This window comes from Carcharhinus amblyrhynchos, chromosome 5 (assembly GCF_965287045.1).
Source record: "Carcharhinus amblyrhynchos chromosome 5, sCarAmb.v2.hapA, whole genome shotgun sequence".
Classification (NCBI taxonomy): Eukaryota; Metazoa; Chordata; class Chondrichthyes; order Carcharhiniformes; family Carcharhinidae; genus Carcharhinus; species Carcharhinus amblyrhynchos.
In genome coordinates this window covers 42,922,055-42,946,098 of record NC_137328.1, presented here as the reverse complement: position 1 = coordinate 42,946,098, position 24,044 = coordinate 42,922,055, and the positions used below count along the sequence as shown (strand labels likewise).

Genomic DNA, 24,044 nt, shown 5'->3' with positions numbered 1-24,044 from the left:
CTCTGAGTGACCCGATGTTGATGAGGGAATCAAGGGTTATGGGGATAGGCGGGAACGTTGAATTAAGGATGATCACATCAGATCGGTCATGATCTTATTGGATAGCAGAGCAGACTCGATGAACCGAATGGCCTACTTCTGCACCTATGTCTTATGGCTCCAGCATCCCAGGTCGGGGCAGCACCCAGCAACCTGCCCACTGCATTTTATGAACCCCGCACCCCACCCCACCACTTTCAAATCCTTTGGCAAGGAAGTGTAAAATTCAGCCCACCGGTTAGACCTCACCTCCTTCGTGATTGCTTAAATGAGAAGATGTGAAATTCTTGCTGGGAAAGTATCTCTGAGATTAAGGGCCAATTTTGTCTGGGGAGGTAGGATGTGAGAGCTGGGTTCCTTTCTGGTCGCAAATCCTCTCCCCAGTGGGAAAAAGAGAACGATTTTGGTGCAAGAGAGGGATCAATTGGTGAGAAGTCAGAATTGGCAGCTAATTAGTGGCCATGGTTCAGGGGATGAAGAGTAGCTGAGCAGAACCAGGGAACAGGCCACATTCTGACTTGGCAGCCATTGCTTTGTTTGCCAGCTGTGCATGGTTTAAAAAAAAATGAAAGCATCCAAATTGACCAGGGCAAACGGAGAGCTGTAACCTGGGATAGGATTGGAAAATGTTAATGCTACTAAAATGGAATAGATTTGCTTCAAAACTTCCACTTCTTTCAATTCAATAAAACTTTTCCCACATTGTTGTTCCTGACAGGCTACTGCTCTTCAGCTTTACACAGCTCCCAATGGTTGCGAAAACAGGCAAAAACTGAGACCTTAGAAAGGGAACTCTAAAGAAGTTGCTTAATTACCTAAATGCATCCAATGACATGGACCTCTTCACTTCCCCGCTCTCCTCTCACTCTACTTATGCTCTCATAAGAAGTGGCAGGATCAGGAATGGAGGTGGGGTGTCTTCACGCACAGTGCCAGTGCCATTTTCTTTCATTGCTTATCTCCATTCCAATCCGATCCAAGCAACAAATATCCAGCCCCTAAAACAGGACTGTAATCTACACCAGACACCACAATCTTTATAATCTATTGCTCACACCATATAGAGGTGGCAATGCAATCACAAACACATGGGACTTAAAAAAAATAACAGGGCACAATAATATTACTGCAACCATTTCAAAATCTGTGTATCTACTCCGTTCCTGTAGAAAATTCACATTTGCCTCCAAACTTTATCGCTTTAATTTTAATTACTAACTTGACTTGTACTAGCAATAGGATTCACATACAACGGTTATGACCAAACCTTAATGACAGACTGCAAACTATCAGGTGTGGATATGGAGCACATGTCATATCCATAACTTTTCATCACAGTTCCTCTGCAAAGTTTGACAGAATTGAAAAATACAGCATTTGAAACAATTTTTAATTCTCAATTGTTTATTTTCATAGAATCCCTACAGTGCAGGAGGCCATTCGGCCCATCAAATCTGCACTGACAACAATCCCACCCATGACCTATCCCCGTAACCCCATGCATTTACCCTGCTACTCCCTCTAACCTAAGCATCTGGGAAAACTAAGGGGCAATTTAGTTTGACCAGTCAATCTAACTCACACATCTTTGAACTGTGGGAAGAAACCGGAGCACCTGGAGGAAACCCATGCAGACATGAGAAGAATGTGCAATCTCTACACAGACAGTGACCCAAGCCAGGAATCGAACCCTGGCGCTGTGAGATAGCAATGCTAACCACTGTGCCACCCTGCCACTCCAATACTATCCTAAAAAACATTACACCAGTGTTTTTAGTTCTTCAGTAACGATAATATAGAATCCTTACCATGTAGAAGGAGGTCAGTTGGCCCATCAAGTCTGCACTGGCTCGCTGAAGGAGCATTCTATTTAATCCTAGTCCCCTGACCTATCTCTGTAACCTTGCACATTCTTTCTTTTCAGTTAGAAATCCAATTCCCTTTTGAATACAATGGTTAAATATTAAAGCATTTGTCAATGTCTGGGCTATTCTGCCTTTACCATATTTCTTGCATTTAAAAAGTCACCTTGCATTTAAGGGGCATTGCACAGTACATCATTCAGTTGGGAGAGTATTTTAGGAAACTGTGGACATGAAATCTATGATTTTTTTCTTTGCGAACATGTGCTCCGTATGAGTTCTTTGACTCACAGATCATTCCCAAATGCAAACATTCCTCGTACATTTCCTGCATCATGAATCAACTTTGATCAAGAGGGTTAGAGCAGCTAACACCTTACACCAAATCTATTCTTGGATCTGTTGCTTTCATTTACATAATGCCATTCTGGTGATAACTCTCCCTCTGATTATTCTTCAGCCTCCTTGCCTTTCCATGGGGAAATGCTATGGCTTCCATTAAAATGTCTCCTTATGAAGAACGATTCAATAAAGTGGCAGCTTTTAAATCCGGAAGCCATCACTGCGTGGTATAATGCATCATTAATGGGGCACTGCTGTCCTATCCTGCCTACCCTTTAAACTTAAAAACTTGTGCAGTCTTTCCCTTTATGCCCTTATTGTGAAAATAATGTTTGCTGCTCTTAGTAACTAGGCTACTGCTTGATTTTATGCAACTGTATTAGAGACAATAAAACTGAACGTTCAGGTTTGGCGTCATATTTGTAACCACTTCTGCACAAAAGAAATCTTTTGGAATGTTAATCCTTCATTGAATAAATACATTGGAGTTGTTTTCTTTGCATTACAGCTACGTTACGTTTGAGATACCCTGAAAATTGCTAAGACTGGCAGCACTCCATTATATTAGGTGTGCAAAACAGACGTTACTTTATTTTTGAAGGATCCTTTGCAAGAATCAAGATGGCAACTGAAACTAGATACGATAAACATGACCAATTAGCCTGTAGTGCCTTATAATGCCTGATGTCAATAAAATAGTTCATTTGTATGCAAATACAAGAGTTTACAGAACATTGCTTTGTCACCTACCGTACACTTGTTTGGCTTTTCTCCTGAATGCACCCTCATGTGGATCAACAGTTTGTAGCGAGCATTAAATGGCTTGTATCTGCGTGGACAGCCAGTCCAGAAGCAAGTGAAGTCCTCTCCTTTACGCTGGTCTATGTGTGCCTTTTCAATATGCCGCACAAGCTCCTCCTGTTCGTCATACAACGCACTGCAGTCTATCCATCGGCAGCAGTGCTTTCCATTCACTCTTGATGGCTCGCCGTCCTCATCCAGCTGTGTCCCTTGTGGCGACGGCTGCCCATGTGGATGGGAATGGGTCATGAGATGCTGGTGGGCGTGGTAAGGTGGTGGAGGGCCCTGGGGCAGTGTAGGAATTTCCATGCCTGAAGAGAACTCATCCAGTTGATCGTTTTTAAATACATCATACTGCTGATTACCAATCACTGAGATACCCTGTTGAACAACCATGTTGTTCATCACCATGGGATGCACAGACGACTGCTCCAGCTGTTGCATCCTCTGGTACACCCCATTACTGGCTTCGAGGTCAGTGAGTGTGAAGAGGTTACGCTCTTTACCTGTTGTGTTGTAGGCCTGAGGGATGCAACTACCCCTGACTCCGAGGAAATGTCCACACACTTCAGGCTGAGGAGAAACGTCAGCCGGAGACCCTCTAGATCCATTGATGTACGCGACTAATGACGTCGGAGATGTACGGATAATGAGGTCGATTCCAACTCCGTCTGAAAAGGGTGAGGTGGAAAGACCTCTTTTTCTTGATCGAGCAGAATTCGATCTGGCAGAATTGCGAGAGCTGTTCTCATTCCCAAACAGATAGGACGGTAATGAATTTGAGGTGCTGTTATTTGACATGGCAGTTCCAGGCGGGATACTCAACACATCCCCGAGTTCGCTGCCATTCTGAGAACCTTGATTCGATGGGAGTGATGGAAGGATTGGGTAACCATGAGGCCACTCTTGCTTCACATTCAGTGTTGACTGGCTTTCTATGAGGCTTAGTGCAGTTGAGCCCAGTGATCCACCTGAGGTAATGGATCTAAAAAAGTAAAAATAAAAACAAGCCAATGAAAAATAAAATCGACTTGGTCACAACATTTTCCTTACAGGTGACGAAACATCAGCAATCATCTGAAATATCTGTTTCTGTGGAAAATGGTGCTTTGGAGTTGCCTTAACCTAACCTAATTACACAGTTTCCTTTCAGTGGGAAGGAGCCTAGTTGTTGGAGATTGAAAGTTCAAATTTCATAAAGCAAAGCTCAATTCATTTGAAGAAATCAAAAAGAGCTTAAATGTTGGATTGTGTGCCATCCCCTCCATTTCGTACAGGGGCAGAACACAACTGATAAAACTGCAAGGTTTATTCAAACTGAAGACAGATCTGGAGCGATATAAAATGGAAATTAAAAAGAAACATTCAAATTGGTTCCTTTATGACGTAAGATAACAAAGAGGCAAAATGCAATCACATCCAAGAACAAGCAAGGTATGATGTTGCTCCATTAGCCACACCCCTGTCTTCCAATGCAGGCAATATGCAAACTCCATTTATTTGGACAATGGTCATGCGCAACGGTGCTAAGCTGAGTGGCTGCATGCCAAAGCAGGGGAAACTGATGATTTAGTGGAGATGTCACTGGAGTAATAATCAAGAGGCCCATGCTAATGCTCTGAGAACATGGGTTCAAATCCCATCACGGCAGCTGGTGGAATTTGAACTCAATAAATAAATGTGAATATAAAACTGGTCTCAGTAATGGTGGCCCTGTCAATAATCATTGATTGTTCCAAGAACTTATTTGGTTCTCTATTTTCCTTTAGGGAAAGAAATCTGCCTTTCTATATAGTCTGGGCAAATGAGGCTCCAGACCCACTGAAATGTGGTTGACTTTTAACTCGCCCTGAAATGGCCTAGCACGTCACTCGGTCAAAGAACAATTAGGGGTGGATAATAAATGCTGGCTTTGCCAGTGACAGTCACATCCTATGTAAAAATTAAAAAAGCAAATATTAGTTTAAGCTAGGTTGTGCTAGTTTAAACCAACCTTTTGTCTGGAGAAGGTGTCGGATATTATTCCAGCAGTCAGTTTATTCTGGGAAAGATACAGGAATGGCACAAGTGTGGGCTCTGAAGTTCACTAACTGCACTGGAGCCCTTGGTGCAGGAGGTGGAGAGGAGGAGGGGTATCCTCCCCTCCCCAGGGGCTAGGAGGCTCCTCAAACAAATAGAAGGCTGAGTGAGACCAGATTGCTGTGCCAACCAATACAAAAAATGTAGCCCCTGTATCCCAGATGCATTACTGAAAGTAATTTCATGATCTCACGCAAATTGTCAAGATTAGTGAGTGTATCTTCAAATGTCATATCCTACCAACTACACCACGAACTCCACACACTCCTCGAATTACCACATCACTCTCCCAATAACAATCTCTGTCAATCACATTCAAAGCTTCACCTCACACTCACACACTTTGTACTGCTTCAAGCCTCATACCCACAGCTCACAACCTGAACACACTACCAGCTATTCAACCATGTTAGGTACATCAACCCCACTGCACCACACTCACTAATACACTTGCCTCTCCCTTGCAGGACAATGTAGAGCATAACTGAGGTCAGAAGCAACAAGCAGAGTGAACAGTTACAAAGGCATGCCGTGACTGAGGTCTTGGCTAACAGGGAGATGAAAGCAATGAAAATTGCTTTACGCTCCTACCTTATTCTCCTTCTTACATCGCACTTCCCCCTCATCCTACAATCTCTTCTGATTTACAAATTATAGATGAAGTAAACATTGTTCTTGCACTTCTCTCCCCTTCCCTTGTGCTAACTCTACTGCTGTGCTTTTCTTCTTTAAGGCTCCCTAAGAATTGTAACTTGGCCAGGCAGTGGTGCAAGAAGCATGATGTGCAAAAGAAAGCAGAGGTTGCTGATGATGAAACATCATTATTCTGTCTCCCACTTGTAGATACCAACTCAGATACTTGCACTGTATGTGCTTTAGAAGTTGGCTGAGAGACGAGATCTACATGTAGTGTGTCACAGGAACAGAGGACCTGTGGTCAGGGCGGGGAGTAAGGGTCGCACAAATACCAGCTCGCCAGAAGGTGGTAAGAAGGTGATAACGGCAAAAGACTGTTATAGGTAAGCACACAGAAATGCTTGGTACATTATGGGGCTGCCTTTGGTCACTGCCGTGGAGCACAGAGGAGGCTAGCACAAACTTTATGCCCAGATTTGCACAAGTCCATCAGCCTGGCAGTGATTTACAGACAGCTCGTTTACAGACCAAGCCATGATGGCTGATGTCTCAGCTTCCACTGCAGCACAACAGGATACATCCAATGTCTAAGCGGCAGGGGAAGACTGACCCATGCAGGCTCAGCTTGTTACCTTGCAAACTCAGACTGCTGTCACATGTGGTCAAATGTTTGCAGTGTCCAGCACCATTCCAATAATGTGTCCACTGATACAATAATGGAGTACCTCCCCAGAAGAGTAGCAGTGGCTCTGTAAACACAAACTTGCTGCCTTTTCTCAAGGAGAGCATTGATGTTCTCAGCACTGCCACTCAGATTGTGGCCTTGCTGTTGCCTGTCAGGTAGACAGGCAGCTACCGCTCGTTGAGGTGCTGCAATCTGAAACTTGACCTTTTCAGGCCAGGGGTCAGCCTCCAAAGCCACCAGTCATCTCCCCATGCTGCAAGTCAGCAGTCTTTTGCCAACCTTGCTGTGTCACTGGCATAGCTTCTGGCACCATGAGGAACCCAACTACCCCGATGTAGCCACATGCATGCTCCATCTGCTTCTCTCTGAGAAAACAGAAGGCAATGTATCCCTTCTATTCCCATGCAGTGTATCAGTTGCCACCCTTATACAACTGAGGGGGTGGACACGTCCCCTGTTCCACACTAGAAATACAACATGGGAAGTTAACTGCACAACATTGTTCTCATCTGTGCTGAGGCTGTAGGTCTGTCTGTAACAGGTGGTGGATTTGAGTGAGCACCAGTGTAGTGTTAATGAGGCATCTACTGCTTGCTGAATTGGAGGTAGAATAACTGCTACCTGTGGACCCTGGGTCGATATCATCTCTTGCTGAGCCCATCCGCTCTTACCTCTTCAAACAACCTATCCTCCTCTATGATGCCTCTGCTCATCCTTTCTATTATGCTAAGGAAAATGAAAACTTATGTTTGGGAAGCAAGTGTTTGCAACTCAAAGTCAGAATCAAGGCCCAAACCATGTGCCACACCACAGCTGAAATAAGTCAAGTGGAGGCCAGTATCCCTTCACCAGATTAAATTTATTTACACTTACTATTTACAGTCCCAGGGTGTTAACAAGATCTGAGTCAGCATTCAAAGTGCCAGGAGTCCTGTCACTCCCAGTTATATATACAATAAAGGCTCTGTGATTGGACAAACAATAAAAAGCTCAATCAGAGAACTCATCTTGTGTGCAACCAAATAAATGAAATCAAATTAACTTAGGGACAACTCAAAAGGGGAAGCTCCCCAAAAGAAGGGGAACAGCCCGAAACAAAAAAGAAAGCAGAAAGAGTTCAACCAGAGACATCTTTTGATGGGATCCTTAATCAGGGAACTCTTTTTTGTGTTTAACCAAAGAATTCAATCAGGGAGTTCATATTCTAATGGGCCAACTTCAAAGTCATTCCAACTCCCTTTGGATTTCCCCAACAATACATGGCTAAACACTTCTACTAACTTGGCAGCAATCAGTAGAAATGAATCAACAACTAACCAGAGAATGGTTGATGACCTCTTTCAATAGCACTGTGCTGGAGACTGTTCTGCTGCTGAATGCATGTTCAGTTGTGCAATGTTAACAGAGGCATTAATTGGAATCTTGTGCTTGAAAACATCACAACTAAAGTTAAATCAGTTTTACATACTAAATGGCAAGAACGTTCCGACACTACATACTTCCAGTTCACACCACGAGCGCAGGTACTATTGATTCACCCAAATGGTGTCTGCCACAGCCCCACCAGAAGCACCTGAACATGTCACTTTGGACAATGAGTAGCACCAATAGCACCAAAAACATGGCCATCATGGAACCCAGTTCTACAGTGCATCAGGGAAATCTGGCAGGGGATAAGGTGTCAGAAGGAATTACAAGAAGGAGGCTGTAGCCTTTCAAGAGAAGTACCTTGTGCCATTTAAAGGAGCAGTTTGCAATTTGTTCATTTGGTTCTCCCTGGCATTAATGATTTTGTGAGCCTTGTTGTATAGTTGGGATTATTTACTTATTTGAATTGCCTCAATTTCTCTTCATTGGGGTCAGACAGTTTGCCACTAATGAAATCTCTGAGAATCGTCTGAATTGACAAAGGAATCTATGGACATATGCCAATCTGATTACGTTTTCCAAAGGGTGTCTTTAATCTCCTGCCCACCTCAATATTCAGTGACATTCTGACATAATGAATGAGTCAAGTTTTGCTTGAAGGGAACATTTTGCAGCACATAACATTAGCCTTTTCCCTGCATCCTTTATCTTGTAACTATTCCTTAATTTGCTGGAAATGAGAGCTGGTAATGGCATGGTGAGAACAGAAAATCCATTTGGGCATCTCCTTAACCTATGAGTCTTAGGGTTGAGAAAGAAACAGCGAAACAAATGAAAGGATGGTGAATTGGAGTCAAATCAGGAACAGAAAGAGAAGGAAAGAAAGTTTGGGTTGAGAATGGGAGAAAGAAAACAAAGATAGTGAAAGGAAAATTAAGAAAATAAATTACATATCTCACAGCCATAGTTTCTGATTTAAATGCCCTGACAAAAGCTGAAATTTAAAGGACTGACATGGTTGGAATAGCACAGTAAAAAGTCTCGCTCCTTCCCTGCAGAAGGAGCAGTGCACTGAAAGCAGGTGCTGCCAAATAAACCTGTTGGACTTTAACCTGATGTTGTTACTGTGCTTCCCCCAGTCCAACGTGGCATGGTTGGAATAAACATACTTGGGATTGGACTGAGAATACTCTGATATAGGCTTTCTCACACATTTTGTCCTGGCCAGCGACATGTTCACCCACAGATCCCTGGAATGTCTTGGTGCAACTTAGGACTGAGCAAGAATAGGCATCGATAGGTTGTACTTTGTTTGCTCCATCCAGCTGCCTCAAAGTTTAACAACACAGCATCTTCCTTTCTTAATTTAATTGGATATTTGCCCTTTAGGAATTAGGTCATTTTTGTTTCCCTCAATGTTCATTCATGTAACTTGTTGCTAAGCTGTCTAAAAAATTTCAAGTTTGCCAGGCCCTACATGGCATTTTGTAATAGTAGAACTTCCCCATATATGGAAGTGCAGAAGTGCTAAACCAAGACCATCAATATCTCCAAAAATGCTAGAAAGGCTGAGCAGGTCAGGCAGCATCTGTGGAGAGGATCAGGGTTACCATTTCAGGTCAAGATGACCTTTCATCACGTTGCTTTTACCAGAGCTTGTTGTGAGCAAATTAGCTTTCGCGCACATTACGTTACAACAGTAACTACACTTCAAAACTACTTACCTGTAAAATTCTTTGGGTTGTTCTGTTGTGAAGAAAGATGCTATATAAAAGCAAGTCTTTTTTTTCTGTCTGGGGTTTGGTGGCCTTCATATCCAAGCTCCAACAATATCCAGCTCTATGCAGGAATTGCAATATTAAGTAGGAACTGAGGACAATTTCTAATCCCCTTGGATGTGCCACTGAGGTCAACTGAAATGTCTCTCCCTGACTGATTTAAATTAATTCATATAAACCGATGATTGAAACTGGAATACTTTTGGTCTTACCAACTGAGTCATCAAGAAAATGTTTTCTTGGTGAGCCATAAAATTCTGAATATTTAAAGTGGGTAAAAAGATGAATATCTTTCCAATTAATTTTCAATCCAAATCATCTAAAATTGAAATGAATTTTATTATTTGTCCAGGAGTTAAGATGAACATCACTGCAGATTGAGAGTACATGAAATAAAGAAATGTTATGTATTTTTCAAAATTAGATATATATTTCACATGTACTTCATTACTGGAGCAAACTTTGGTTTTAGAAGTTATGCTTGTTGCATTTCAGGACCAAAATTTTGAAAGCAATTTTAATCCGTCAATTATAATAAAACATATTTTAAGATTTTGTTTTTAAAAAATTGTTTTGCAAGCTATGAATGTATTAGCTGTTTCTGAATGTGTGTTCACACATGAATTTGATGAGGATCAAGTCCTGAATGGTCTTTGATATTATGCCAGGACAGTAAGGCCCAAATTTTCACAAAGGCAGAAAAGGTTCTATTCCACAGCCAAAATAGCACTTCAGCCTCAAATCCAGAAGTGCTGCCCCTGTAAATGGCACCTATTATTCCTACTGGAGGTGGGATGTTGGGGAACAGGGCAGGATGGCTTTCACATGTTCATCATTCATGGAGGCAGCGCCATATTTAAAAATGGATCTGCCTTCACTCAGAAGCAATTTTCATCACCCAGATTTCTGAAACATGACACACAGTCTTTACAAATTTGTGGAAAATGGCTAAATCTACTAGAGAGATTAGGTACGCTGTGGGGATTTTTAAGAGTAGACATGAATGTGCATAAATGGATGGATAAGAAAAGTCGAATTGTCAAGCTTCTAAGTCATTTAAATTCGCTGCTCTTTAAACTTTAAAAAAAACCTTCTCTGTCTCTCAGTTGAAGAAAGAATAAGTGCTTGCAATTTCAATAGATATTTGTTGACATGAACCTGAAGGCTAGCATTCTCACATCAATACCGCTTAACAGTCCCACACTTATCATTATTACAGTAGGAGACCTGAAAATCCATAGTTTAATTGGCATCCTCAAATGGTTACAAAGGGATTAGCTGTCAATGATGTGCAGCTATGTGTACAATATTTTTAAACTTGGGAGATTAAATATTTGAAGGTATTTAAATATATTTAATGACTTTTTTTTACGATATTGAAGTCAGTAATAGATACTTAGAACTTTTAGCACTAAAATATATCCCAGAGAGGCAGAAAGATGGTAAGGGGGGTAAAAAACATCCCTAGCTAAACAAGGAGGTTAAGGACAACATAAAGACAAAAACTAAGATATACCACATTGCAAACACCAGTGGCAGGTTTGAAATCGGGAAACTTTCAAACATAAACAAAAGGATACTAAAAAAGTAATAAAAAGATCTAAGGTAAATTATGAAGGAAAACTAGCGCAAAACATCAAGAAGGATAGCAAAAGCTTCTATAGGTATATAAAAAGGAAGAGAGTCGCTAGGGTGAATGTTGGCCCCCTTGGAAGATGAAACTGGGGAGTTAATAGAGGGGAACGCTGAAATGGCAGACATGCTAAATCAATACTTTGCCTCAGTTTTCAAGTGAGGGACACTAGTATCATTCCTATAAGAATGGGCAAATCAGAGGTAATGGAAAGGGAAGAACTTAGAACAATCTACATTGATAGGGAAAAGGTACTCCACAAACTACTGGGATTGAGGGCAGATAAGTCCCGTGGGCCTGCTAGCCTATATCCTAGGGTATTAAAAGAAATGGCAGCAGGGGTAGCGGATCCATTGATTACAATATTCCAAAATTCCCTGGACACAGGAAAGGTTCCAATGGATTCAAAAAATGTTAATGTAATGCCCTTATTCAAAAGGGAGAGGCGCAAAATGTGGGAAATTACAGACAAGTTAGTTTAACATCTGTTGTCAGGAACGTGTTAGAATCACTTATCAAGGAAGCAATATCAGGACATTTGGAAAATCAAAACACTGTCCATCAGAGTCAGCAGAGTTTTATGAAAGGCAAATCATGTTTGACTAATTTGCTAGAGTTCTTCAAAGATGTAACAAGCAAAATGGATAATGGGGATCCTGTAGATGCAGTATAACTGGACTTCTGCAAGGTGTTTGATAAGGTGCTGCACAAAAGGTTAATTCACAAGGTTAGATCACATGGGATTAGGGACAATTTATTAGCTCGGATAGGTGACTAGCTGATGGACAGAAGACAGAGAGTCAGGATAATTATTTTTTTTTCTGGATGGCACGAAATAACCGTGGGGTGCCACAGGGTTCTGTCCTTGGGTCCCAGCTATTTATAATCTATATTAATGACTTGGATACAGGAATAGAAGACTCTATAGCCAAATTTGCAGATGACACAAAATAGGCAGGACAGTAAGTTGCAGTAAGGAAATAAGAACTTTAAAAATGAACATAGATAGATAGCAGAACAGATTAACATCTGCCAATATCTGGCAGAGTGAGTTTAACATGGATAAGTGTGTGGTCATGCATTTTAGTTGCAAAAATGGGAAAGCGACTTATTATCTAAATGGGGGAGACTTTGGAGCGCTCCAGTGCAGAGGGATCAGGGTATTATCATTCACGAGACACAAAAAACTAGCATGCAGGTACAGTCGTTAATAAAGTGAATGAAATGTTGGCATTTTTAGCCAAAAGAAGAGAATATAAAGGCAAGGAAATATTGTTGCAACTATACAAGGCATTGGTAAGATCGCATCTGGGGTATTATGCACTTGTTTGAGGAAAGATGTAGTGGCATTGGAGGCAGTTCAGAAGAGGTTCACTAGATTGATTCCAGAGGTGAGGGTTTTGTTATATGAAGAGAGACTGAACAGTTTAAGACTATATTCTCTGGAACTTAGAAGAATGAGGGGAGATCAAATTGAGGTATCCAAGAGGATAAAATGTATGGGTAAAATAGATGTGGAGCGGATGCTTCTGCAGGTGGGCATTCCAGTGTACGAGAGGTCATAGACTTAGGATGAGGGGTGGCAAATTTAAAACAGAGTTGAGGAGAAATTACTTCTTCCAAACGATTGTGAATCTGTGGAATTTGCCACTCCAAAGTGCAGTGGATGCTGGGACAAATTTAAGAAGGAGTTAGACAGATTTTTAATTGGTAATGGGTTGAAAGGTTTTGGGGAGAAGGCAGGGAAATGGAGATGAGGAGCGTATCAATCATGATCGAATGGTGGAGCAGACACAATGGCCCGAATGACTTAATTCTGCTCCTATATCTTATGAACTTTATTTTACTTTGTCTCAGCATGGAGCCTGAGGTCAGCCTATAGTGGATACTGGGTGAGTTGACTTGGAGGCTGTAAGGGCAAAGGCTGGTGTGTTAAGGAGCATGGGCTAGCATTAAGTTGGAATGAAGGCCATAAAGGTCAATGAATAAAGTGGATAGCATGTGTTGGCATGGAAGGCATGAGGTGCCTCAGGGGGTCAGTAGACATGCATAGTTGGCACAGGGGAGCCATAAGTGGCCAGGGATGTGCATGCAAGGTATGAGGTAGTATGAGTTGTAATGGATGGGACATGGGAAGTGTCGGATGTTGGTGAGGGATTGTCCAAGAATGAGGGTCTTTCTGTTTCTAAATATAAATGGGGCAAAGTGTCAGAGCACTGAGAACTGCTTCAGCAGCCCCTCTGGGAGTAACAGGCCCAAATCCAGATAGCATCGGTTACCCCCACACTTACCCATTCATGGAAGTTTCTCCCAAGCCAGGTTTGGGGAGTCAGGAAATTTCCTGACTCTGTGCACCCAGTGGAAGGAAAATTGTAGCCTAAATGAGCACAATGTTATCATGCAATGCGGTCATGGCAGAGGAGGACTTGGAAAAACAAGGAAGTAAAGTAAGGATATCATTTATCATTATCACCTGATTTCACCCCAATTTTATTTTAGTAGAGGTGACATTTAAAAGCTTTCTCGGTGGATTGGCGGTGAGAACAACACATCATTAAATAGATTTTACTGCTGACCAGGAGGGTGTACAGACTATTCTTCTATTCATGAGTCCAAGAGCCACAATCATTAAAGGAATGTGGATGTCAGCATATTCTTCAATGTTAATGGGCAGTAAGTCTTGTCTGACCTCCACAGCTGAATTTCTAGTATATGCTCATGATTCATCAATTCATAAAATTAACCATTATATCTTTCAAATGCTGATGCCCTAGAAATAGCTTTTATTGACTATCAAGGACATAGTTCTGTTACAGCAAGTACACATGAATTAAATAGCTTACACTTAGTCCCAGCATGCTTTCAATAACAATGTGACTAAATCGATATAGCACATTTACAGCAAGGCAAAAAAAACTGAGGTTCTGCATCACGTCATGGAGGTACGGTGACTAATGACCAGTTTGTTGGAAGTTTTTTACAAGTGCATGCCTACACGTGAGCTCTCACACACATACATACAACAGTTCTGCAGAATTTCAACTGGGGAAAAATGTGGAGGGCATATCAAAACCTGGGATATTTCAAGTGCCAAACAATAACCAAAGAATAAAGTAAAGTTTACAAATGACGCAGAACAATATGTTGGCCTTGACCATGTTTGTATCTCAGCAAATCACCTTAGAAATTTTTGAAATTCCTTCATAGATTAGCTGGGTCAGTAAGAGAACTGTAATTAGTCGTGCAAGTGTCAGAGAGACAACTTGAAACAATATCCTTGCTTTGTTTCGCAGCCATCATGTGACTTCAAGGTACATAAATTTTGATTTTTCTCCCCTCCCGAAGATAACCATTTGCTTTCATTCTGTCAATGGATAACTGAAAGAAATCGAGTAAACTTGGGGAGGTTCTTTCCTGAGGGTCACTTTACGATGAAACTTTTATAAATTGCAATAGAATTTTAGTTTAAAAGAACAATAATCACATTTTAAGACATCATTTTGCTGTTATGGCTTTTCTTTTGGACTAAGGGGCATTAGTATCCCCAAGCTCAGGTCAGGACCCTGAACTGCTCATTTCAATTCATTCACACTGGCTTTCTTACAAGTCAGAAACTTGTGATTGTGTCCACCCAAGACATGCATCTATAGCCAACTCATGCCCAGTGGTTAGCGCTGCTGCCTCACAGAGCTAGGGACCCTGGTTAGATTCCCAGCTTGGGTCACTATCTGTGTGGAGTCTGCAAGGTAATTATACAGGTATTTACAGGTAAGTTTTAAAGGTACAGACAATGTGAGTGGAATTAAGACTTGATTACCTAAAAAGACTTGCATTCCAACCATTATTTTGTGTCTTTTTGTGAGTTTGTGTCTTTATAAGCCCTGTTTGTGAACAGAACTCCCACTTACCTGACAAAGGGGCAGTGCTCCAAAAGCTAGTGGCTTTTGCTACCAAATAAACCTGTTGGACTTTAACCTGGTGTTGCGAGACTTCTTACTGGGTTTCCTCCCACAGTCTGAAAGATGTGCTGGTTAGGTGTATTGGCCATGCTAAATTCTCCCTCAGTGTACCCGAACAGGTGCTGGAGTGTGGCAACTACGGGATTTCAACAGTAATTTCATTGCAACGTTAATGTAAGCCTAAAACCTTCCTCACAACCTTTTCTCATGGGGATCCAGAACATGCCCATACTGACATGAGTGCGGATGAAAATATTTAATAAAGTTGATGAAGCCCTGACTCTAAATAGTCTGGTTGTTGGGGAGGGAGGTGAAATCGATAGCAGAGCAGGAACTTTCCTCAGCATCATTCAAATGTTGTGAAGAAGAAATAAGGAGTAGTTTACAAATGGATCCACATAGGTTGAGTGAATGGGAAAAATCTGGCAGATTGAACATAACGTGGGAAAATTTAAACCAGAATAAAAAGGCAGTGTATTATTTAAATAGGAAAGACTATAGAATTCTGAGCTGCAGAGGGATCTGGGTGTTCTCGTACACAAGTCACAAAAAGTAAGTATGCAGATGAAGCACATGAAAATCAAGGCGGCTATTCTTTATTGTGAGAAATTGATCATAAATGCAGGGCATTGCTGAGTCCACACTTTGAACACTGTGTGCATTCTGGTCTCCTTATTTAAGGGGGAACGTTAATGTATTGGAGACATTTCAGGGGAACTTTATTAGTTTGATATCTGGATTGAGCAGGTTGTCTTATGAGGAAAGATTGGAAAGGCTGGGTTTGTTTCCACTAGAGTTTAGGAGAGTGAGAGATGAATTGACTGAAGTAAATAAGATCCTGAACTGTTGTGCCAGTGTGAATATGGAAAGGATATTTGATCTTGTGGGTGAGGTCAGGATTCAGGGACACAGTTTGAAAATGAGGGGTCATCCTTATGGAACTGAAAAGAGAACTATTTTCTGTTAGAGGTTGTGCGACTTTGGAACTCTGCCTCAGAAAACAGTAGAGGTGGGGTACTTGAATTTTTTTTACTGCATGTCCTATTGATGACCTTGCCTAACAAAAATCTAAGGTTATTGGAGTAAATGCAAATGCGGAACTCACAACACAAGCAGATCAGCAAGAATCTGATTGAATGGTGGAGCATATTCAAGGGGCTGAATGGCCTACCTCTGCGACTATTTTGCCTGTATGTGTGTTTGTATGTTAGAGCTGTGTTATTTTGGGCCTGTAAAGTTTACATAAGCATGACGCTAATAAAATAGTCAATTAATCCAAAATTTTGAAAACAGAATTGATACTCTATTTTTGAATACTAAGAAAATCTTGTTATATAATGTTTAACCCTCTGCTTGCAGATCACTGATATTCTTTGATATCTAACGCTGGCTTTAACATGAATGGATATTAGGGCCAATTTCAAGTGTCCTCAAGAGGAAATGGGAAGATAGTTTGTTACAGGGACAAACATTCACAAATCGTTAACACAAGAGAACAGCAATGCAGTAGCCCTTCCTCCATTCTCAAAACACCCATTTTCAGCAGCATTGAGAACATCTTTTGGGCCTCTGCAGAGCCCATACCACATTGGTAGTTCTGACATTGGGCAAACAGCAGGAAAGTGGAGCTATTGAAAGATAAATGGACATTTCTTTTGCAGATCCCCAGAAACATCTTCCCAGATGGAGACTATGTTTTTGGAAAGCAGTTGGAAAGCCCCACAAGAAACAAATATTATTCTGGCAGATTGTATCAGGCATGCAGCTGGATTTCCACTTTTTCCGTGACACAAGGGGCAAACATAGGCTGAGCATGCCAGTCATATCTCTCAAACCCACAAATTCAGGCCAGGTCAGGTAGAGTTCACATGTTTGCCTGATCTAAACCAAGGTAGATTGGGATAATTGAGGTGAAGAAAAGCAGCTCCATTATCTAGAGAATAAACTGCAGGACACAATCATTTAAGAGAATTGATTAACCTCTTCTTTCATTTAATCACTCACAAATCATTCAAATTTGGTGAAGCTAAAGATGGCAGTGTATAGTAGAATAAGTAACAAAAGAATGAAAATGTCATTGGTCATGCCTGCCATGAAATTACACTGTTAAACATTCGTATATAGTTCTGTTTATGTAAAATATATATATTTGCAACAAAATTATGAAAGAAAACATCTTAGATTCACAAGGGCATTTTACATTGGATTTTCTTCCATTCCCCACCTGGAATTATGTTGTGGGAGACTGGTGGTGTATTCCTGTACTTGCTGTAATATAAATTTACCAATCTCACACAGGATTGGTTAACAAAACATAAGTTGGGTTTACTTGAAAATGTGGTACAGGATTTACTATAAAGATTCAACAACTATTGTGGACATGAAGCTACAGCTCCTTCAGGCCACATACTGCTTACAAAACTGAAACTGACTCTGAGCAATGGCCACTGGTCACATGGTCTACATCCTGGCTACTTCCTGATTAGCATATTTTCTCTTCAAGCCATATGACAAGTGGTGGTGAAAGAAAATAGCCCAAGCTTGGATTTCCTTATCCTTGGCAGCAACCCTGACAGTCACCCAATAAATATAAATGCATTTGGAGAATTCCCATCTGACTTCTCTCTTAGCCCAGTCATCTGGATGGTACGTGCATCTCCTGTATGCCCTCTTACCACCTAAGGCAGGCATTGGATAGTGGCATAAGGATCTAGTAAATGTTTTCTATCCCTCAAGTGTGGTTGCAAAGCATTAATTATTGCAGACTTCTTCCCTCTTCAGGACTTTTTTCAAGATCCCTTATCAGTTGGAAAGACAATGGAATATACAATTAATTTCTCTTTAGTTCTTGTGGGTTTGCTCCAGGTGATGAGAACCCCAGTATGGACTAGTCCTGTATAGTCAGTAGCCCATGACCAAGAAACTTGGATCAGAATTGCAGTGGAGTCAGAGGGTCAGGTAGAAGTACCCTCTCTCACTCTGTGAGGAAAATTCACTCCATTATTAACATCATTGCCAGAAATCAAATATCTAATACTGACATCCAACAGAAATATACTTTGACTCAGAGCCAAGGGTGGCACAGTGGTAAACACTGCTGCCTCACAGTGCCAGGGACCCGGGTACAATTCCGGCCTCAGGTGGCTGTCCGTGTGGAGTTTGCACATTCTCCCCGTGTCTCCGTGGGTTTTCTATGGTCGCTGCAATTTCCTCCCATAGTCCAGAGATACGTAGGTGAAATTGATTATTGGCCATGCTCAATTGCCCCTCGGTGTCGAGGAGATTAGCCGAATAAGTATGTGGGGTTCTGGAGATGGGGCCTGGGTGGGTTGCTGTTGATAGAGGCTTGATGGGCTGAATGACCTCTTTATGCACTCTAAGGATTCTATGATTCTAGGAAGGAAGTGGCTATCTATCTATAAGGGCCACAAATAAGTGTTATAATTTTCACGGGAGTACAAGTAGTACTTGGGAAAAGGAGGAGAGAAAAGATATGTAATGGTCCATGATGCATAAGTCACGGCAATCTGCTGGAAGTGGGAGTAAGGTAAAAGAGTACATTCTGTACTCTGAAAAACACAACAGTTTTGAATAATCCCCTTATTCCCTGTGATTTTCAAAGGATGAATGGACAGAGAATTCTAACCATAAATACACTCAAGTAACTAAGGACTGTACTGCACAGGGTATCTGCTGAATCTTTGAAAAACCCAGTATCATAGATGGGTAGAAACTGCAGAAACCAGTCACTCTGTGCATAAGTTGTGTAAACCTAATTGTATAAATTTATGGTTTAACAAAAGGCACTAATTTGCTGAAAATAATGTATAATAAATCTTATTAGGCTTTGATATTGAGACCTATAAGAGTGACATGGTGGCACAGTAGTTAGCACTACTGCCTCACAGTCCCAGGGACCTGGGTTCGATTCCTGACTTGGTTCACTGTCTTATGGAATCTGGATGTTCTCCCCGTGTCTATGTGGGTTTCCTCCAGGTGCCCTGGTTTCCTCCCACAGTCCGAAAGACGTACTGGTTAGGTGCACTGGCCATGCTACATTTTGTACCCGAACAGGCGGTGGAGTGTAGCGACTAGGAGAGTTCACAGTAACTTCATTGCGGCGTTAATGTAAGCCTATTTATGACATTAATAAATAAACTTTATATTGAATTGCACTTTTTGAAATTTCTGTTTTGCATGTGACGGGCGTAATCTCACACAACTTCCATTTCAAACAACACCGAACCAATACCAAGTGCCATTCATCTCTTTTTGGTGACTTTAGAAATCACACCAACATTTCGTCGCAGTTAGGAGAACATTGAACACATGATGTAGGAGAATCCATGTTATATAGGAGAGCAGAGAAACAGCAAGTGAAAACAATGCAGATGAGAGTAAAGTATTGTCTATAGGAAGAGAAAATAAGTGACACATGACATATTCCATGGTGTTAAAATAATGAAGGGTGAAATTGAGTCACTGAAGTGCCTCAGGGCAGAACCATCCCAGATATCGACAGAATCCAGTTCTGGGTGGGGTAAACAGTGTTTAACCTGCTGACAGCAATGGCAGCTTTTTCCAATGAATTGTGCAGCATTTAGTGAAAGAAGAGCAGACATGGGTTTTCACGTCGGATCACTAGCAGGTAGCTCTGATTCATCTGTCCCACCATCACCTCAGTGTTTCAATAGTCTGGACGCCATATTTAAAAGCCGGCCCTGCACACAGCCAACATTCTTCAAGTCAAAGGAAACCACTGGGAAGTCATGGCTGCCAAACCCAGGATATTTATTGCACCCAAGTTTACTGACACCTCCCTCGGGTGTCTGTTGGATGCACTGGAGGCCTGCTGTGATGTCCTATACCCACACTCTGGGCAAAGACCTGCAAGCAATGTCACCAGTTCAGCATGGCAGTGGTGGCCAATGCAATTGTCCTGAGGAAGAGGACAGCCATCCAGTGATGGAAAAGGATAAAAGCAAATTACTGTGGATGCTGGAATCTGAAACCAAAAGAGAAAATGCTGGAAAATCGCAGCAGGTCTGGCAGCATCTGCAAGGAGAGAAAAGAGCTGACGTTTCAAGTCCTGATGACCCTTTGTAAAAGCTAAAAGCATAGAAAGTGGGAGAGATTTATACTCTAGGGTGAAAGATGTGTCATAGCCACAAAACCAAGGGGAAAGGCTGCTCACCCTACAGTATAAACATCTCCCATTTTCTATGCCTTTTAGGGATCACTGTGCCAGCTGAAGGGACACCATCAATAACTCTCCCACACACATCTTCATCTCCCCTGAGGGTCATATCCTCATCATCTCACCGGTCCCAGTCAGCATCCACAGATACCAGGCATCCTTTTCAACTGCCCTGACATGTGTTCTACTCAAACCCTCTCCATCTGTTTTCATGCAGGTCAAGCTGGCTCACAATAGAAAGGAGGGAGATCCCAGATGGGTAGAGGATGTTAGAACTCAAGATCCTCATAAACATTGAGGAGAGAGCCATTCAGCTAGATAGGTATATTGTATTACGCTGTTGCCATTATTCCATTAGAAAATGGATGGAAGTGTTCCTTTGGCAAATGGAAATGTCACTTGATGGGGAAAATGTTATTGGTATTAGCTTGGAAAGATTGAATCTCGTAATAAAATACTGCGGCAACTTGGGGCCAGTTAGTTCAGTTGGCTAGGCGGCTAGTGTACGGTTCTGATAAATATCAACAGCATGGCTGTGATTCCCATTCTGGCTGAAGTAGACTTGAGACCAGTCTCCTCACCCTGTCCCCTGAGCTTGGAAGGCAATGGCAAACCACTGCAGACAAAAACTGCTAGGATGATGGATCAGCAGGGAATGAACCAAGACTTTTGAGCAGAGCACACATACCATGCTATATTACAGTACTATTCATAGCTTCAGGTGAGGCTCCCAATGTGATAACATTTGTGAGAAGTCAGAGATATTCTGGTCCCTCCTACTGGCAGGATCTTCCAGTCCTGCCAAAGTCAACCCTCCACGGTGAAAGCTGGTGAGCCAGGCAAAAAAAAAACATCGACTTCAGTGGGCTTGGAAGAGCCTGCTAATGGCCAATGGATCGCCACATCCACTATGGACAATTCGCCACAAAGGTTTAAGTAGTGAGGACTGATCCCTTTACATTTTCCCAAGTAGGAGCACTTACATGGGGAGATTTGGCTCATGCAATGAGGATGAGTGGATATGTGGCATCTGTATTTGTGTGAGTTCTTCCTTTTCAATTCCATCATTGATAATGAAATACTAAATCTCATGCTTTTGCGAGTCGCTGGAGTAATTACTGTCTGCAAGTGCACTGCAGGAAAGGTTCATGCTGAAAATCCCTAGAACAAATAATTCTAGAATCGTAGAATCCCAACAGGTAGGAGGCCATTTGGCCCATTGAGCCCACACTGACAACAAATCCCAGGCCCTATCTCCATAGTTCCACCTATTTACCCTACTAATCTCCTTGACACTAAGGGTCAATTTAGCATGGCCATTCAACCAAACCTGCACATCTGTGGGAGGGAACTGAAGCACCAAGATTATGTAGATACAGCAATGTGAAAGCTAAGAAAAATCATTTTAAATCTAATATAAATTCCCTATCAAAATCTTACATCAAAAGTAGCAAATTGCAGAAATACCCACTTTAGATGGGTGTGCAGTACTGAAAAAGTGAATTGATGAAAAAAGATCATTGATTCTGGCACAGGATCAATTTACAAAGGTCAGTACAAAATTCACAAGGGCGAATGATATCCTTAATGTTCAGGCAAGATATCCAAAAATCTCACCATTTGTACCTCACGCAAGTTGTGCCCAACAAACCAGATGTTCAGACGTACTAGCTTGACTTAGTAAGATCCCAAAATGCAAGCAAATAAAACACAGCAGTTTCATATCTTCTTGTTTTGCTCAATGTTATCAAATCCCCTTTCTCATTCCATGCCTATTGTTTGAAACTGTATAAATATGAGAGATCTTCTAATGATTAGGATTGAAATCTGGAATAAAAAGTCAACAAATTAAAATCAAAAAACACGACCAGACCTTGTATCAGAAGCAGGAATGTTTAGATTTGGGTGCATCTGACGATAGATGGTGCGATTGAGGTGGTTGTTGTGAACAATTGCTTGGTTTGATAGAAGTCCGGTTCTCTGGAGTGCCATGGGACTGCTTGTAACCACTAAATTGTTGCTGGTGCCTTTCCCAATTGCTTTGCATTGTGGTCCAAACCCAGGATTCCCTGAAGTGAAGATAAAAGAAGATGTTAGTTAGTCTTACAACAGAACATACCAAAATCATATAAAGTTCCACGCAAGTGCTGCGCACAGAAATGAATAACACCTAATATCTTCAATAACGGTATGCTTTCAGCTTAGACACACAACAGTGTTGAGGCAATTTCCTCTGAAAGAGTTTGCTTCAGAGCTGACAATGTGGATGCTGGAAAATCCAAGCACATCATTTCCACAACTTATAAACTAGGTTGAGATGATTTTTATTCAAACTGTAACTTCACTTTTAATGATGCTTCCATGCTTTTCAGCTGCTGAAGATATAGTTAATAATTATGCTTATCATGTTCAATAATGATACATCATTGCTGCACTGATCATGACAATGTGTACTGTACTTGTGTTTACAATTCTGGTGATGAAGCATATAAGTGAATCACTTCAGAAGAGTGCTGCCCATTGCTGTATGAAAGTGAGTCCTTTGTTAAATGAGTCTCAGTTTATCTCTATGATTGTAGACCCATATGAGAGCAGTGCCTTTTGGTCTGTCTGGTTGTTGCAATCATTGGTCACGTTATAGACAAAAACAATTTTAAAAAGCAAGTGTGTTGGGGTAACTCTTAACCAATTAAATTAAGTAATCTAGAATGGAAGTTCTAACTGTCATTTTATCTAACTTGAAGACCAGCCTCAGAGAAGCTTAAAACCCATGACTATAAACAGAGGTTAGCATGTAATGTTTACAAAATTCAATTCTTGTTTTATGGGACATCAATGAGTTTGTATTTTTTTTTAAAAATCTTGATAGATGACAGAATGTCTCTTCTTCATAGCTTACATTTCACTCCATTTTACATCACAGTGAGATTCAAACCTGCATTTATTTATGTGGCAGTGCTAATTTTACTAGCCCTCCCCTCCCCACCTCTAACCCCACTCCTTGCTGTGTGTTCAACCAGTGGATATGCTTGATATGTTAGACAATGCTGACTGGTGAAGTTGCAACACAGAATACATGCATGTTGAACAACATCAGCAACGTGCTATTGACCAAACTAAAAGATCCATGAGATCACACTAAAATCCCCAGACCAGCGATGCAGATCAAAGCAGTCCTGCCATGTATGACTATGAATGGTTGGAAAATTAAACAACCCTGAGCAGGAGGAGAAGAACCCATGAATCCCATCTTCAATGATGATGGAACCAACTATTTGAATGCAAAAGACAAGACTGAGACATTTGTACCCATTGTCAGCCAGAAGTTTCTAAAAAGATGATCCATCTAGGCCTCCGCTGGGCTTATAGCACACTTGCCCAATCCTTTTTGCTTGGGTTGTCACATTTCCAATTCTTTCTCACTCAAGGGGTTGATGACCAAATTTCAGAAAGATAAGTTTTGACACAACATTAAATTGAATTCCAAAAAGAACAAGTTGAAGTTCAGAAGAAAAGGCAATTTGCTGACAAAAAGTAAAGCAATGTCAAAGCAATAAATTATAAAGTGAAAAAAAAAGAGTAATTAATAAAAATTATCATTAGAGTGCGAGAGGGTTAGATTGTGTGTGATTGTGTGTCAGGTTCATTCCAAGTCTCAGAGTGTT

General features: G+C 41.3%; 1 protein-coding gene across 1 annotated transcript in view; it reads right to left on the bottom strand.

The window, feature by feature from the left end:
* The window catches only part of LOC145342994 (zinc finger protein GLIS3-like), a 593,605-nt gene that overhangs the window by 425,431 nt on the left and 144,130 nt on the right, over window positions 1-24,044 (bottom strand). Inside the window, exons 3-4 of the mRNA XM_080188697.1 lie at window positions 22,253-22,448; window positions 2,994-4,029 (exon numbers count right to left, since the gene is read on the bottom strand). Coding sequence (XP_080044823.1) covers window positions 2,994-4,029; window positions 22,253-22,448 — 1,232 coding nt within the window. The remainder of the gene's footprint in view (window positions 1-2,993; window positions 4,030-22,252; window positions 22,449-24,044) is intronic.